This window comes from Theropithecus gelada, chromosome 3 (genome assembly GCF_003255815.1).
Source record: "Theropithecus gelada isolate Dixy chromosome 3, Tgel_1.0, whole genome shotgun sequence".
Classification (NCBI taxonomy): Eukaryota; Metazoa; Chordata; class Mammalia; order Primates; family Cercopithecidae; genus Theropithecus; species Theropithecus gelada.
The window spans coordinates 132,848,375-132,866,227 of NC_037670.1; the positions used below are offsets into that span (position 1 = coordinate 132,848,375).

Here is a 17,853-nt window from a genome sequence, read left to right on the forward strand (position 1 = left end):
CAATTATCCAGCATCAGTCTCCCGAGTAGCTGGGATTACAGGAGCATGCCCATTTTTTTTTTTTTTTTTTTTTTTGGAGACAGTTTCACTCTTTTTGCCCAGGCTGCAGTGCAATAGCGTGATCTCGGCTCACTGCAATCTCTGCCTCCCAGGTTCAAGCGATTCTCCTGCCTCAGCATCCTGAATAGCTGGGATTACAGGCACCCACCACCACACCCAGCTGATTTTTTTGTATTTTTAGTAGAGACGGAGTTTCACCATGTTGGTCAGGCTGGTCTCAAACTCCTTACCTCAGGTGATCCACCCACCTCAGCCTCCCAAAGTGCTGGGATTACAGGCGTGAGCCACCGTGCCCGGCCTAATTTTTGTATTTTTAGTAGAGATTTCACCATCTTGGTCAGGCTGGTCTCGAACTCCGGACCTCAAGTGATCCGCCTGCCTGTGCCTCCAAAAGTGCTGGGATTACAGGTTGAGCCACTGTCCCTGGCTGTGAAGTACTATTTTTAATAAAGAATAGTATCTGCAACAAGAATGGAACTGAAATATTACCAGTACACCATTTACTATAGAAATAAGACTTCTGGGACACTCAGGAAAACCTGAGCATTGAAACAATTTTTATTCTATATTTTGAAGACATGAGTTGAGGAATTTTTTATATTTATAAAATAGACCATTCTTCCTCTTTGCCTTTTTGAAAAGGGCAAATATTTTACCTGTATAAGACTGAAAATTCTTTTTCACATCTCTTCCTATTGCTGTTCTGTATTATTTGCAGAATTTACTTTTTGGGTTCCTTTGGATAAAGCAAGCACTGGCCTTGTTATAAAATGAGGGTTATCTCAGGTGAATTACAGTTCTTCAGATAACCAGTTTCAAATACAAATGAGGACAAGAACGGCTGAAAACTGGTGCACCACACATCTGGGTTTGCCTTTTGTTCGAGAGTGAAAAGAGCTAAAGAAATAGGGATGGCACGGCGCATATGTAGGCGCCATGCTACATGGCTTATATTAGGTGTCAGTACAAAAAGGACTGAGTTGTATACATGGGAAACTTAAAAAAAAGAAAAAAAAAAGAAAAAAAAAAAAAAAAGAAGCCATGGCCAGAGTTCACTTGTGTAATGCATTATTTAAGAAAGAAATAAGTCAAGCACAAATAAGGGAAATAGTTAACTTCAGCTTTAAGACAGATGAACTATATCAGTTTAAGACTAGACTGACCTCATGATGAGGTGCAAACATGTAAATATGCATAAATATTACTTTATCGTGCTTGAAATTTGCTTTATTACAAAGAATTCCCAGAAATATTCTGATTTCCAATTATTTGTATTTTTCTTGCATTTACAAGTTCTTAGCTGCATGTTATTATGTAATATTTGTGGTCTGAAAGGACTATTTTATATTATCTTTAGAAATCATTGGTAGTTTCCTATTTTATACTATATCTAAAGTTGATATAACTCAGATGTTAGAAAATTTTACAGCTAGCTTTCCTCATTTTACAAATGGGATACGCAAAGTCTACAGACATTTGTCTTCCTCAAGGTCACAAACAGAAGGGTTCTTGCAGCAAAAACAGGATTAGCATCCAGACTCTCAACTCCACTCCTTGAAACACATCTCACAGCCTCTGTGAACTGACGTTGCAAAGAAGCAGTATGACTATCTGGGCAACCGGGTCTAGCTTTGGTTTATATGTCTAAAACAAGCGGCACTTACCTTTGTTTCATTTTTCTTGAGAAATCTAAATATTCCATGTAAGGATTTATGTGGCAAATAGATACAACAAAGATGAATTTGTTTGGCATAAACAATGTTCCATGTAAGTGCATCTTATCAACTTCTGTGAAATCCAGACAGTTCAAAGGAGTTAAAAGAAAGGTAACTTCTTTTTTTTTTTTTTTTTGAGACAGAGTCTTGCTCTGTTGCCCAGGCTGGAGTGCACTGGCACTATCTCGGCTCACTGAAACCTCCGTCTCTCAGGTTCAAGCCATTCTCCTGCCTTAGCCTCCCAAGTAGCTGGGACTATAGTTGTGCGCCACCATGTCTGGCTAATATTTGTATTTGTATTAGAGACGGGGTTTCACCGTGTTGGCCAGGCTGGTCTTGGACTCCTGACGTCAGGTGATCTGCCTGCCTCGGCCTCCCAAAGTGCTGGGATTACAGGTGTGAGCTACCATGCCATGCCCTAACTTGTAATTTTTAAGCATACTGCTGCCAGGTGTATTCAAAGGCTAAAGGGGAGCTACATTATGAACAAAAATTAATTTTAAAATGACATTAGCCTTTTAACAGATTATTTAAATAGTTTATTTTTGTTAATGATAGGAATATTTTCTCAGTAAGTTCAAACCATTTTATAACAGGGAAGAATAAGCTAGTGTTAGATCTGGAAAAGTTAATACAGCATTATCTTGAAATTTTAGGGATTAAAAAATGGTTGACAGGAACTTCACCTTTTTTAACCAATGTTAAAATAAACATATTTGAATAGAAAACTGTATCTGGTTCTTTCATATTTCAAATGGAAAATACTTTAATTGAGAAAATTCCATTTTCTGCATCTATTTAGACGATATTACAATAAAGGCAGTGTGGATTGGAGAACATAGCTAGTGAGATTAGGTAACGTAAATTTAAGAAGAAATTAGCTTTTCCATATGAAATAAAATCAATGATCACATAAATTTAACATGATTATGAGGACTAAAGTAAAAACACAAAGTACAATATAGCTTTCGGTTTCTTGTTCGGCACATATATTAATAAATTTTCAAACATCAAACAATATAACACCAACATCTACTAAAACCAACTAGCACAGTAAGGTTACTAAAGCTTAGTTAATTATTAACATCTTAAAAGTCTAGTTCCCATATGAATTCTGTAACCAAGAATATTCTCTGTACTGTGCAAGCTGGTCGAAGCACCATCTTTTTCAGGATTCTCCAGAATTCATAAGTATTTCAAAGTTAACTCATGTCGAATCCCACAATTCCTTATTGAATGTGGTGGATCTTCTGAACAGGGCTTCATTTATGAGACCATATGCATATACTCATCACAATTTTGAAAAGAATGGAAGGCCTTCATACATATCAGTTTTTAATTTTATCCAATCATTAATTTTCTGCAGAGTTGTTTTTTCTTGACTTAATATTTTTGCAACTTTTTTCATTTTTTGTTCATTTCTCTCTATGTATTTCAACCCTTCCAACTGCAGCTGATCCAGCTTTTCATTTCGACTTTCATCTAGAGGTATGTTTTCACACATTACAGGATTGAATCTAAAATAGGTGTCAGGAGGTAACAGGCCATCAAGCATTATATGGACTTCTGTTAAAGCAAAAAAGAAAAGGATAGGGGGAGAAGAAAAGAGGGGATAAAGTGAGCAATGAACTGTTAACTTATCTTTATTTAAAATTATCTTCTTTTTAGGCACATTACAAAGATTCACTAATTTCATTATTCAAACTAACAGTAGAAGTAATCCATAGTAATGGGTAAAACTACAAGATAAAATTCATCTTCCAAAACACATTATTCTGTGAAATTAGTTTACTTGTTCTATTCTCTCTATGCTTTTGGTCATACCGTTCACCACTGCTGAAATGCCCTTTCCAATCTTCCTTTTTTTGTTGTTTTTAATTTTTTGGGATCATCTTCATTGACATATCATTTACATCCAGTGCAATTCACCAATTTTAACTGTACAGTTTGACAAGTTTTGACAAATGTATACACTTGTGTAAGCACAATAATCATGACATAGCCATTTCCATCACTGTAAAATTTCCTTTAAGCCTCTTTATAATTGGTGCCAGCTTTCCCTTTTCTAGAATTTCATACAAACAGAATCACAAGTATCTACCTTCTTTTACATGGCAAAATACTTCTGAGATTCATCCATGTTGTAGCATAAATCAGTAGTTCCTTTCTTTTCATTGCTAAATAGTGTTCCATTGTATAGATACAACACAATTTGTTCTCTGCAGTTCTGGTCTGGCTCTCTTCAGTTTTTAGCTACTAGAAATAACCCTATTATAAACATTTACACATAAGTCTTCATGTGCACATGATTGCATTTCCCTTGGGCAAAAACCCAGGAATAAAATTGCTGGTTCATATGGTAAAGGGTATGCTTATTTAAAAAAAAAAAAAAAAAAAAAACCTGCCACACTGTCTTCCATTTTTGTATTCCAACCGCTAATATATTAGAGTTCTCACTGCTCTACATCTTTGCCCAAAGTTAGTATGTCAAGTCTTAAGTTTTGCATTGCAGAGGTAGTGTTATCTTGTGGTTTAATTTTCATTTCCATAATGACTAATTATGTTGAGAAGGTTTTCATGTACTTATTAGTCATTTGTATATCTTCTTCAATGAAGTGTCTGTTCAAATCTTTTGCCCATTTTTTCACTGAGATCACTGTGTCCTATATATATGACAGTGATGCAATCATGGCTCACTGCAACCTCCACCTCCTGGGCTCAAGTGATCCTCCTGCCTTGGCCTCCCAAGTAGCTGGGACTACAGGTGTGTGCCACCATGCCCAGATAGTTTTTTATTTTTCTATAGAGATGGGATCTCACTATATTGACCAGGCTGCTCTCAAACTTCTGGGCTCAACTGATCCACCCAAAGTGCTGGGATTACAGGTGTGAACCACCATACCCGGCCTATATTTTTTATATATACACACGTATATATACATATATACACATATATGAGAATTCTCTATATATTTTGAATCTGATTATAAATTTATACCTCATGATGGGTCAGATACATGTTTTACCAATATTTTCTCTTAGTGTATGACTTGCCTTTTCATTTCATAAAAAGTATCTTTTAAAGAGCAGAATTTACAATTCAAAGTCTAATTTATCTCTTTCTTTCCTCTCTGGTTCATATTTTCTATGTCCTATCTAAAAAATCTTACCTACCCAAGGTCATTAAAGTTTTCTCCAGCATATTCTTCTATAAGTTTTATAGTTTCAGCTCTTAGATTCAGGTTTCCATCTAAGATCAGGAACAGGGTAAGATGTCTAGGCTCACAACTTCCAGTCAGCATTGTACTGGAGGGTCCTTTACAGTGCCGTAAGGCATTAAAAGGAAATGAAGGGCATGTAGATTAAAAAGGAAGAAGTAAAACTCTACAGATAACCTGGTTGCCTATGTTGACAATTTTAAGAAAGCTATAAAAAGCTACTAGAATAGGTGAGTTCAGCAAGTTTGAAGTTATATAAGGTCAATAGAAAAAAATCAATTGTATTTCTGCATAGTAGCCATGAATGACTGTGATGCATTCCAAGTTACTTCTGTGTATGGTGCAAAGGGATAAAGGTCAACGCTGTGGATATAAGTATCTAATCATCCTGGACCATTTGTTGAAAAGTCTGTCCTTTCCCACTGAGTTACCTTAACACCTCTGTAAAAAGTCTTTTGAGTTTACATGTATAAATCAATTTCTGGACTATTACATACCATTGATTTATATGTCTATATTCAACCACCACAGTTCCTTGCTTAATGTAGTTTTACAGTCTTTAAATCAGCAGATGTAAGTCCTCCAACTTTTTCTTTTTTCCAAAATTGTGTCAGATATTCTAGGTCAGGGGTCCCCAACCCCTGGGCTGCACAGCAGGGGGTGAGTGGCAGGGCCAGTAAGCAAAGCTTCATCTGTATTTACAGTCACTCCCCATCGCTTGTATTACAGCCTCAGCTCCACCTCCTGTCAGATCAGTGGTGGCATGAGATTCTCATAGGAGTGCAAACCCTATTGTGAACTGAGTATGCAAGGGATCTAGGTTGTGTGCTCCTTATGTGAATCTAATGCCTGATGATCTGCCACTGTCTCCCATCACCCCTAGATGAGACCATCTGGTTGCAGGAAAACAAGCTCGGGGCTCCCAATTCTACATTATGGTGAGCTGTATACTTATTTCATTATATATTACAATGTAATACTAGAAATAAAGCATACAATAAATGTAATGTGCTTGAATTATCCCAAAACCATCCCTCCCCTCCCCACCCCGATCCGTGGAAAAACTATCTTCCACGAAACCAGTCCTTGGGACCAAAGAGGTTGGAGACCACTATCCTGGGTCCTTTGCATATCCATATACATTTTACAATCAGCTTGTTAATCTCTATCCCTCAAAAGCCTGCTTGGATTTTGACAGGAATTGTATTGAATCTATAGATCAATTTGTGATGTGATACCTTAACAATACTGAGATTTCCAATTCACAAACACAGTATATCTATTTATTTATTTAGGTCTTTAATTTATCTCAGTAATGTTTGGTAGTTTTCACTGTTCAGATCTTGCACATAGCCCACAAATTTTACTTTCCTTGACCTCCTTGAACTACAAACTTTGTTTCTCCAACTCTAAGAGACTGCCCTACTTTTCTGGTGCCCCCTCCCTATGCTATAGTATAGAAACTCTTTTCAGGCAGCAAACTGGACATTAACAGTGATGACCTCATTCATTCTCCTTTCAGAGATCACTGTCTTATGTTACCTGTTATCTAATGTCTGAAAACCATTGTTCTGTCTACTTTTCTAGTTGTTTAAGGTGAGAGGAAATATCTGGTCCCTAATATTTTATGATGTCCAGAAGAGGAAGTCTTCACTCTCTTTTAAAATGTCCAAATCCTATATATCCTTTAAGACCCACATCAAGTCTACTTTACATCTTATAAGCTGTCTATACCAATCAAGTTTTCTCATTCCTCTTCTTAATTCATAGTCTTAATCACTTACAATCATTTACCATTTATTTAGCAATTCACCACATATTAAACCCTATGAAATTGTTGTTTTTGTAGGCCAAGAGCAATTTAGTATCAGTAAGTACATGTTTCAATATAATTCTTGTTATATCTTTTTCAAAGTTAACTGACTTTATTAAATTTTTACTCATTTGTCTCTAACTAGAGTGCAGGTACACTGAGGCAACATTTCATGTTTCTTGAAAATTCTAAATAAGCCCATTACATGGTTTGCAAAAAGTACAGACTTAACTCTTATGAGACTGCCCGACTAAAGTCACTTGTCTCAGCAAATGGCTTATGGTAAGGATATTTTATTGAGCCATCAGGGAAATGTGAATCAAAAACCACAATGAGATCGCACCTTACACCTGTTAGGTTGGCTGTTATCAAAAAGACAAGAGATAATAGGTGTTGGCAAGGACGTGGGGAAAAGGAAACCCTTGTAAACTGTTTATGGGAATGTAAATTGCTACAGCCACTATGGAAAACAGTATGGAGGTTCCTCAAAAAATTAAAAAGAGAACTACCATATGATCCAGTAATCCCACTCCAGGTATATATCTGAAGGAAATGAAATCGTTATCTTGAAGGAAGAGCTGCACACCCATGTTCACTGCATTACTCATAATAGCCAAGATATGAAAACAATCTGTGTCCATGGATGAATGGATAAAGAAATGACAGTATATACACACACAAGAATCCTATTCTGCCATAAAAAAGAAGGAAATCCTGCCACTTGCGACAACAGGGATGAACCTGGAAGATATTCTGCTAAGGGGACTAAGCTAGACACAGGAAAACGAGTAGTGCATGGTAACACTTTTATGTGGAATCTAAAATAGTTGAAATTAAAAAAAGAGAGGAGAATGGTGGTTGCCAGACACTGGGGAGTGGGAGAAATGGGGAGATGTTGGTCAAAGGGTACAAATTTTCAGTTATGACTACCTATTAGAGATCTGACGTACAGCATGGTAACTATAGCTAATAACAATGTATTATGTATTGTTTACTTGAAATTTGCTAGGGGAGTAAATCTTAAGTGTTCTTACCAGGCACACACAAAATAGTAACTATGTCAGGTGACAGATAAGGTTATTAGCTGGATTATGGGAATCATTATACAAGGTATACTTATAATAAAACAATTTGTTGTACAACTTAAATATATACAATTTTTATGTCAGTCTGACCTCAATAAAGCTGGGAAAAAAAGAGTATTTCACTGATCTGGCAACAAAATTTCAGATAGTGAAAAATCTAGCATATGAGCTTTTTTTGGGTTTTCATTCAATGAATAAAAGTCCTCAGTGGGGATTTTAAGATTCTCACTTATGTTAATGACTTGGCCAATAATATGCTGATATGAAAAGAATGAGGTTCAAATACAAGGAGCCGTTAAGTGTTAATATTTTTTTTAAATTTAATAAAACGTTTCACCCAATAACTAAAAACAAAATAGTAAAATGAGGAAAGCTAAACCTCAAGGCAAGGCCCGGTGGCCCATGCTAGTAATCCTAGCACTTTGGAAGGCCAAGGCAGGAGGATCACTTAAAGCCAGGAGCTCAAGACCAGCCTGGGCAACAGAGGGAGACCCCATCTCTACAAAAAAAGGTCTAAAAAATTAGCTGGGTGCAGTGGTATGCACCTGTAGTCCCAGCTACTCAGGAGGCTAAGGCGGGAGGACTGTTTGAGCCCAGGAGTTTGAGGCTGCAGTGAGCTATGACTGTCACTGCATTCCAGCCTGGGCAACAAAGTGAGATCCTGTTTCTAAGAAAAACACACACACACAAACACCTCAAGGCCAAAACCAGAAATTCAACATACGCTCACAGAATGCCTACTATATGCCAGGCACTGGAGTCAACAGCAAACTGGATAAGTCAAAGTAAACTGGATACATTCTTGCCTTGCATTCTTGTGGGACAGAAGGATAAGTAAACAATCAAATATATCATATATAATTATAATGAGATAAATGCTGTAAGAGAAAGAAAAAAAGAAGCAGGCTAAGAAATTAGAGCGAGATGATAAGGAAGATGGAAAAGCAGTCAGGAAAGGTTTCTCTGAGGTCCCTCTGACATTTCAACTGAGACCTGAATGAAATAAGGGTCAAGTGCCTATCTGGGGAAATAGCCTTATAGACAGAGAGTACAGCAACTACAGAGGTCCTGAGGTAGGAGAGTGCTTAGCAAGTTTGGTGACCAGCAAGAATTAAAGGGTGGTTGGACACACTTCAGAGAAGGTACTTGAAAGAGGGTTTTAAGAAGGAGACAGACTTTTTTTTTTTTTTTTTGAGACGGAGTCTTGCTTTGTAGCCCAGGCTGGAGTACAGTGGCACGATCTTGGCTCACTGCAACCTCTGCCTCCAAGGCTCAAGTGATTCTCCTGCCTCAGCCTCCCAAGGAGCTGAGATTACAGGTGCACACCACCATGCCTGGCTAATTTTTTGTATTTTTAGTAGAGACAGGGTTTTACCACATTGATCAGGCTGGTCTCGAACTCCTGACTTCAAGTAATCCAACCGCCTCGGCCTCCCAAAGTGCTGGGATTACTGGTATGAGCCATTGTGCCCAGCCTAATTTGCATTTTAAAAGGATGACTTTGGCCTCTGTATGAAGACTAAACTATAGGGGCAGCAAGAGTAAAAGCAGAGCACATTCTCATTCCAGTTTGCCTTCACAGTATTAAATAATCGAATGCCCTTTACTCTAAATCTTTGCTATCATGTATATGTTTGAACCAATCTGACTCCTTTTGTTGCTTTTCCCTTTCTTAACTGGCTTCAGAGTCTCCAACAAAATGTTGTGCTATCCAGCTTCAGGCACTTCTCCAACAGTAAGTGGGCAAAGGGAGCACTAGCTTTCAAATGGAAAACAGTCTCTGTTCTAGTCACCTAACAAGAAACAAGCAAGAAAGGAAAACAACAAAATGTTTGCTCCCATATCCTTCCTAAACCCACAATACAGACATATCATATGCCTTTGCAGTTAGGACCAACATATGCCACCAAAAAACTGCTAGAATGCTAGAAGTTGAAGTATTTTAAACAGTAAACAAGACTAACCTTCTGTATCTGTAGCACTGTTGATAACATTAGAAAGTTTGGTTTTCAGGCTTGTGTGTGTTACCGTATTTCTCACATCACTCTCATAACGTCCGGTGCCCAGGGATACTATGCACTCTAACGGGACATCTGGCCAAAGACATTTACACTCATGCATAGCTAAAGCCGAAGGGTTATTCAGAAGCAAACCTCCATCCTGCAAAATACAAGTTAAAAAAAGAAACTCTTAAAACTGACTCACAGGAAAAGCTGAACTATGTAATAAGCTAAATAAATTATTTAAAACTAAGAGGTTCCTTAAAAGTACATTTCTTTATTTATAGACTACAGCTGCAAAAAAATTCATGTGAAGACTCATTGGCCTCATAAAGAAACTTCTTATTAAGTTTTCCTTTCCTATTATGAAAGTTCTTTGAACTTCTTAGTTGCTTTGCATATTTTGCTAAAAAATATTGAAATGAACTGAATTACTTTTCAAAGACACATTATCTTATTTAGTGGTTAATACAGGTTCTACTTAAAGCCTAACAGAAAGAACTGTGGTTCTACCAAACAATTAAAATTAGTTCTTCTCTCACAAGTCAAATATAACCAAATAATTCTAAGTTAGTTGAAATTCTATTAACAATACAATTTCAATGGATCACATTCATTATAATGCAGATACAATGTAAACAACATAGACAAAACTTTGTATTTCTAAGTATTTATCAATAATCAAGATTATTTTGAAGAATTCAAAAGGAAACAAAGGTATTAATAAAATATGCTGATAGAGCACTATAAAAATGTACTCGCATAAAAGTAGATAAAATTATGGTCAAACTATAATAAAATATACTGTAGAACCATATGAAAATATATTACATCATCAACAGTATATTGTATTTAAAATCTAGAAAAATACGCTGAGCATGGTGTTTCATGCCTGTGATCTCAGCATTTTGGGAGGCCGAGGCAGGAGAATCACTAGAGTCCAGGAGTTCAAGTCCAGCCTCAAAATTTCAATTTCAATTTTTTAATTTCATGTATGATGATTTCAGTATAATTGTAAGAAGTCTTCACCTAACCCAGGTCACCAAGTTTTTCTTCTAAAAGTTTCACAGTTTTTGTTTTACATTTAGAACTGTGATCCATTATGAATTATCTTTGTATAATGTGCGAGGTTTAGGTCACGGTTTCTGGGGTGTGTTTGTGTGTGTGGTGGGGAGTTAGGGGAAAAGAGAGGGAGAGAGAAAGATGACCAATTGTTTCAACACAATTTTTGCTGAAAAGACTATCCTTTCTCCATTGAATTGCTTTTGTATCTTTGTCAAAGATCAAATGGCCATATATGTATGATCTATTTCCGAACTCTCTATTTAATTCCATTTATCTATATATATCTTTATGCAAATACCACACTGATACAGTAGCCATGACTACTGTACCTCTAGAGTAAGTTTTTAAATTGAGCAGTGTGATTCCTTGAAACTTTTTATTCTTTTAAAATTGTTTAGGCCAGGTGCAGTGGCTCATGCCTGTAATCCTAGTACTTTGGGGAGCCGAGGCAGGCGGATTGCCTGAGCCCAGGAGTTCAAGACCAGCCTGGACAACATAGTGAAACCTTGTCTCTACTAAAAATACAAACAATCAGCTGGGGGTGGTGGTGCGCATCTGTAGTCCCAGCTACTCCGGAGGCTGAGGCAACAGAATCAATTGAACCTGGGAGGTGGAGGTTGCAGTGAGCTGAGATTGTGCCTGGGTGCCAGAGCGAGACTCTGTCTCTAAATAAATAAATAAATAAATAATAAAATTGTTTAAACTATTCTCATTCCTCTGCCCTTCCATATAAATTTTAGAATCTGACTGTATAATTTTTGAAAAGTCCTACTAGAGTTTTGATTGGCATTGCATTATATTTATAGATCACTTCAGGAATAACTCACATCTTTACCATGTAGCATCTTTCAATCATGGTATGCCTTTCCATTTCTTTAGGTCTTCTTTTATTTCTTTCATCTTCTGTTTTCAACATACAGATTCTCTATGTTTTGTTAGATTTATACCTAAGTACTTAATTTTTTGGATCTACTGTAAACTATACTGCTTTTGTTACAATTTTGATTTCCAATTATTCTCTGCTTGTATATAGGAATATAATCAATTCTCCCAAGTAGTTTTCTTTGTGGAAAATCATCTACCCCACCATTAGTGCTCTGGCTTGAAGGTCCCATTAAAAACATCATGTAGGATTTTGCCCTACTAATGAAGTATACTATTGTTACTAAAATTTCTCATGGAATGTGAAGAACACTCCTCATCTTTTCACAAATTTATGCTCAGTTATTTTAGGGGGAGTGGCAGTATTTTGCAAACCATAGATTATGGTAAGTCTTCATTTATGGCATTACAAAACAACTTTCTCAAAAACCTGTGTCTCAAATAATACTCTGGTTGGATCAATAAGCTTACATTAGGAGGCAGCTATCAATATATAGAAATGTTCCTAAATACTAACAACACTTTCCAGAGAAAGTTAACTGGCTCTTTAGTTATAGAATAACCAGCCTGAGGCTAATGGACCTTTATTATGGCAAATGTCATTTATCACCATTTATCACCAATGTGTAGCTTTGTGATACCCTTGAGATAACTGGGATACACAGGGCTATGTTGACGTTCAGAAAAGCAGTTTGCCACATCTTTTTATTGCTTGCTCTATTCTCCATTTTAGCATGGGTGGTTTGTTGCCACATTTACTCCAAAAACCTATTCATCCAACTACTCTTCAAGGTCACACATTGAACTTTGTTATCAAAATGAATGGAATCATATAGCATAAGTTTTTTGGGACTGGTTTCTTTCACTTAGCAGAATGCTTGTGAGATTCATCTATGTCTCTGTGAATGTCAGTAATTCACTCCTTTTTATTGCTGAGTAATATTTCATTATTTGAATATACCATAGTTTATCCATTCACCAGTTGAAAAGAACTAGTTTTAAATTTAGCTATCTTTATACATGTGTTGAAAGTAATAAATTGGATAGGTATTTATATTTGTATTGCTGAACTTTGTAAAAATCTAGATTCCTTCAATGCAGGTGGTAATAATTAAGCTATTTCCTAAAGGCTTTCTCATGTACAAATTTGAATTTAATCCTTTCAACTTTTTCCTTTGTTTTCAATTAACAGATTATTAGAATGATACCTATCCTGTGATAGAGGTAACATTTAAATTCTAATTTGGCAGAAAACATTATTTTTTTACTAAACCATTTAAATCTTAAATTCTATACTTGTTATACCCTGTGTAACTTCTAATCAAGTAGGTATTTTAGATGAAACACATTTTCATTATATAAAAGCCTATATAAGGATGATCAGAAAAGACAAAAAAGGGAAAAGATGAAGAGGCAAACAAATTTTAGCAAGAAACGATAACTGCAAAATCAATCCCAAATCAAAAAACTGGCAGGTTTCCTGTAGTTTCGCTAACCATTTTTCAAAGTAAATTTCTGTTCCTTAAACTTTACTCACGTTTTATCAAAACAGTGCAGCAGTTAAGGTTTCTGGGCTCACTCTAATCTAGTGGTGAGGCACACTAACTCTTAAGCTCTGTTTTATAGTTAGCCTCCTCTTTTCAGATGCCTATTCTATCCATACGTCATTGGGCTAATGTTGGGTCTGTGGTAGTTCCTGTAGCCTTTCCATTCATTCAAGTATTCATATTTACAGTTATTTTTTTATAGATGGCATGTGCCAGGCATACTGCTAACTGCCAAAGTAAAATCGACTTGATAAATGACTTGATTGAATAATTTACTTATTATCTCTTAGAGGAACACACAGATTGTGTTTGAACTGCAGTATACTATACATGTGCTTAATAGCCTAAAATTTACAAATACATTTTATTGCTTTTAATGTATATTTAATCACTTCAAATCCAAAGTCAGAACACGTACCAGAAAGTAAGCGTTGGACAACGTCGATACGCCTTTTTATTATCTTATTCTGACTTTTTTTCTTAGTTTCTTTTAAAATTTGCTTTTTATTGTGGTAAATTAATATAACACAAAATTGGTCATTTAAATGATTTTTAAGGGTACAATTAAGTGGCATTAATTATATAATGTTTTGTGAACATCACCACTATCTACTTTTTTTTGAGGCAGGGTCTTGCTCTGTTGTCCTGGCTGGATAGCAGTGGCATTCACTGTAACCTTTAACTCCTGGGCTTAAGGTGATCCTCACACCTCAGCCTCCAGAGCAGCTGGGACTACAGGTGTGGACTACCACATCCTGTTAATATTTTTTTCTTTTTTTGGTAGAGACAGGGTCTCACTATGTTGCAGCAGGCTGGTCTTAAACTCCTGAGCTCAAGCGATCCTCTAGCCTCGACCTCCCAAAGTGCTGGGATTACAGGTGTAAGCCACTGTATCTTGACACTACAATCTATTTCCAAAACATTTTTATCACCCATACTCTGTAACCATTGAGGAATCACTCCCCATTTTCCCTTCCTTATCCCATTTTCTATCCCTAATCAATGACCCAATTTTTATACATCAAGTCAGATGACAACTTCTTTGTTAAGCTGACCCTGACAGAATAAATCACCTCTATAGTACTTCTTAATCCTGTACATATGTTGATGGTTAAATTTTCACCTTATTCTATAACTGGGTTTACATTCTTTTGTCTGAACTATTTGAGGGCAGGATCCAGGAAGCACAAACAATATGCCAACTATGGTTAAAAATCTTTATATCCTTCCCAGCTAGCACAGTGCCTGACACTGAGTAAGCACTCGCTACATTTCTGTCCATTTATAATGAAAATTATTAATTGTGGTTTGGTATAGGCATAATTTAGCAGGTGTCAGCGAGGTTCTTTCTGCTAAAAACACTCCTTACCTGCAATGTTTAAACAAAAATTTCATAATTTATTTATGTTCATGTATCCTAAGCTCTGAACAAAAACTTTTATGATGTAAATAAAGCCTGGTAGGAATAATATGTGTATCAGAATGGTCATCAAAACCTCTAGTGTAAACTAATTTATTAGATTCTTTCTCCAAAGACAGGAATGAACAATTTAATTTTGAAGGTGGAGATGGAAAGAGAGATAGAATAATTTTGTGTAAAAAGTAGTACTTCCATGTACATATTATGCTACTACTTGGGCAGATGGGGAGAGATTGGGAGCTACTCACAAAGAATTCTTCTCACTTTATAATTTTCTAGGACTTCTAATGAACCTTATAAATTTTGTAATACTCTTCTTCTTATAGTCAAAGGCAAATGAAATCTCCCCATTCACCTACTCATAACTCTTAATTATATCACTACTTTCAATAATTGCTCAAATAGAATATTAATTAACTTCTACTACAATGGATACAAAGTAACTACATTAAAACATATGTCAGATGTGACAGCTAAAAGGGATTTTCAAAATAAGACTGGTAATAATTGAATATAATTATTAAAAGAATTTAGGATGAGAAGGTTGTAGTAAGTACCATACTTTAAACTTAGCAAAACTTCTGAATGGTTAGAAAGAATTAGGACTTCGCTTGAATATTTTCTTTGTTTAAGCAACCAAGATCATTCACACCTTAAAATATTCCCATCAATCTTCTGAGTTGTCATTTGAAGGGAAAAGTACCCCATTTCTTCTTCAAGTCTTGGAAGAGAATATACAGTAAGAAAAATATTTCCTTAAGTAGGTTTCTTGGGCTCCAGATTCCATTTGAATACTTTTATTAATTAAATGTGCCAATGTTTCTGAAGCTTATTTATTTATATGAAAGTACATTTTTTGCCCATGTGGCTATATGCTTTACATAAAAATTTATGTAAATTATAAATAACATTTATTTATTCAAATAACCTTAAGAAGTTATTTTAATCTGTGGCTCAAAATAAGTTGAAGGATTACGGTCATCAATATAAAAATGTCTAAGCATGAACAGAAATATCACTAATCTATCTGAAATGGAAAAGGAACCGCTGAATTACTTTGGTATATATATTCAACAGTACTGAGTTAAACTTTAGAACTACTTTTTCTTAGGTAAAGAATAAAGAGCAAATGAGATAACTTCTTTTGAAATGTGGAAAACACATGATCCCCAAATGTAATTATTTAGTATTTGAGACTTTCACTAATTGGCATAACTGAAAGTTTGTAGCACTATATTAAGGTTATAACTTAGAAATCCTACTGTATTTTACATACACTGTCTAAATTATTTCTCAATTTATGACACAGTACATACGAATAGGGGGAAATCGCTGTTAAAAATAGTAAGCCACATATTAAAATAAAAATTTTATTTTGACCATTAAGTCCTGAAATCACTATCAGAATCTCAGCAGCCAGTACTTTCTGCCTGAGGGGGTGGAAGAAAGAGAAGAAAGGCAAGAAGGGGAAGTGCCTTACATAATTCAACAATGACTGATTCTGCAAAGTAAGAAATGGTTTGAACTGACTCCAAAGACAAAGGAATCCTATTTTAATCTCTTAGCTACAAATATTATATTACTTAAAGATTAAAAAGAAAATGGGAATAGCTGACCATAACATTTAAAAATATATATAAGCTATTGTATCAAAATGAGATAAAATTGATAAAAATGTTTTAGTTATAATATTGACATTTACATTTAAATGATCCATTTGAAAGTTTTGAAGTTTATATTGTTGACATGTTGTTTATATAGATCTATGTATGAGTTTTTGAATGCTACCTGAATATCCCTGTCAACAGTGTAAGATTTTTTTCTCAACAGATATCTGACCAAATAAAGAGAGTAGACATACTTTAGGGACTACAGAAAAACATCAAGATTCCTCTCATTCTACTCCTTTAAATGAGACATAATATAAAACATTAAGCACATATAAAAATACAAGCTTTCAAAGTATCAGCTCTAAAGCTTTATTAGCATTTAGTGTAAGTTATGAATTAAGATTTCCATAAAGAGTTGGAAAAACTTGACAGACAAAAAGTGTAAATGAGTTTACATAACATAAAAAGAATTTCCAGAAATAATATTCAACTTTACAAATAAAGAGTATAATTACAGACAATATCCTAACCCTGTAACTTAACAGCTGTGATGCTAGTCCAGTTACTTAACTTTTCCTAAGGTGCGAATTCCTTGTTTGTAAAATGGAAATAATTCTACCTCATAAGTAGCAAGGATTGAATGAGATAATGCATGCACAGCACTAAATAAGTGTCTGGCACACAGCTAACTTAATGAGTATTTATTATTATTTTACTGTATCCCTTTCTTCAAACTATGGCCACCCAAACTGTCAAACAGACTGGGTTCTGCATTTTCAGGGAGTGTATATCAGTTTTAATTTTTATCATGTTTGGAAAGCTAATCATACATACTCTCACTTTTCCATCAAAATTATCATAATGGGCTACAAATCACACTATATAACACACAAAGATTTTCCCAAAATGTGTTTGCATGTCAGAGGCTTGTTAAGAAAAACAGCAAATAAAAATATCCTAAATTGTTCCTCTTCTGACATATGAAGACACAAAGAAGAAAGTCTCCTAGGTTGATCCTTCTGAAGATCAATGACATTTAATACGTGCTGATTCTTTTAATCATGTAAAATTTTAAAAGATAAGACATACAAGTCAACTTACTTGATGAAGATCATTTCCCAATGCATATTCTGCAAAGTAGCCTGGAGCAGCAGATGAGGCTCTAATGGCCTGCCACATTTTATACTGACAGCCTCCCAAATAATGAGAGTTGTTTCCAGGAAAATGACCATAGTTTCTGAACACAAAAGCTTTGGGTGTTATCCCTCTATTTACTATGGTACTTACAGCAGCTACCTAGTAAATAAAAAGGTGAACAATTCCATCGTTAACAGTAATATATTTGGGATCTGTAAAAATTAAATACTATTTAGTAGTATGAATGAACAATCTACAACTCTATCAAATAAATATGTGTAACACAACTATAATGTTGAAA

General features: G+C 35.3%; 1 protein-coding gene across 7 annotated transcripts in view; it reads right to left on the reverse strand.

Moving 5' to 3' along the window:
* Positions 1-1,111: 1,111 nt before the first annotated feature.
* PNPLA8 (patatin like phospholipase domain containing 8) overlaps positions 1,112-17,853 on the reverse strand; it is a 53,554-nt gene continuing 36,812 nt past the window's right edge. For 5 of the 7 annotated variants that reach the window (XM_025378310.1, XM_025378309.1, XM_025378305.1 and 2 more), the window contains 3 exons: positions 17,517-17,711; positions 9,856-10,051; positions 2,296-3,341 (listed from right to left, as the gene is read on the reverse strand). In XM_025378310.1, coding sequence (XP_025234095.1) covers positions 3,067-3,341; positions 9,856-10,051; positions 17,517-17,711 — 666 coding nt within the window. In that variant the 3' untranslated portion in view covers positions 2,296-3,066. Of the gene's footprint in view, positions 3,342-9,855; positions 10,052-17,516; positions 17,712-17,853 lie in introns of all 7 variants that reach the window. The other 2 variants (XM_025378308.1, XM_025378303.1) reach the window with 2 other exon arrangements.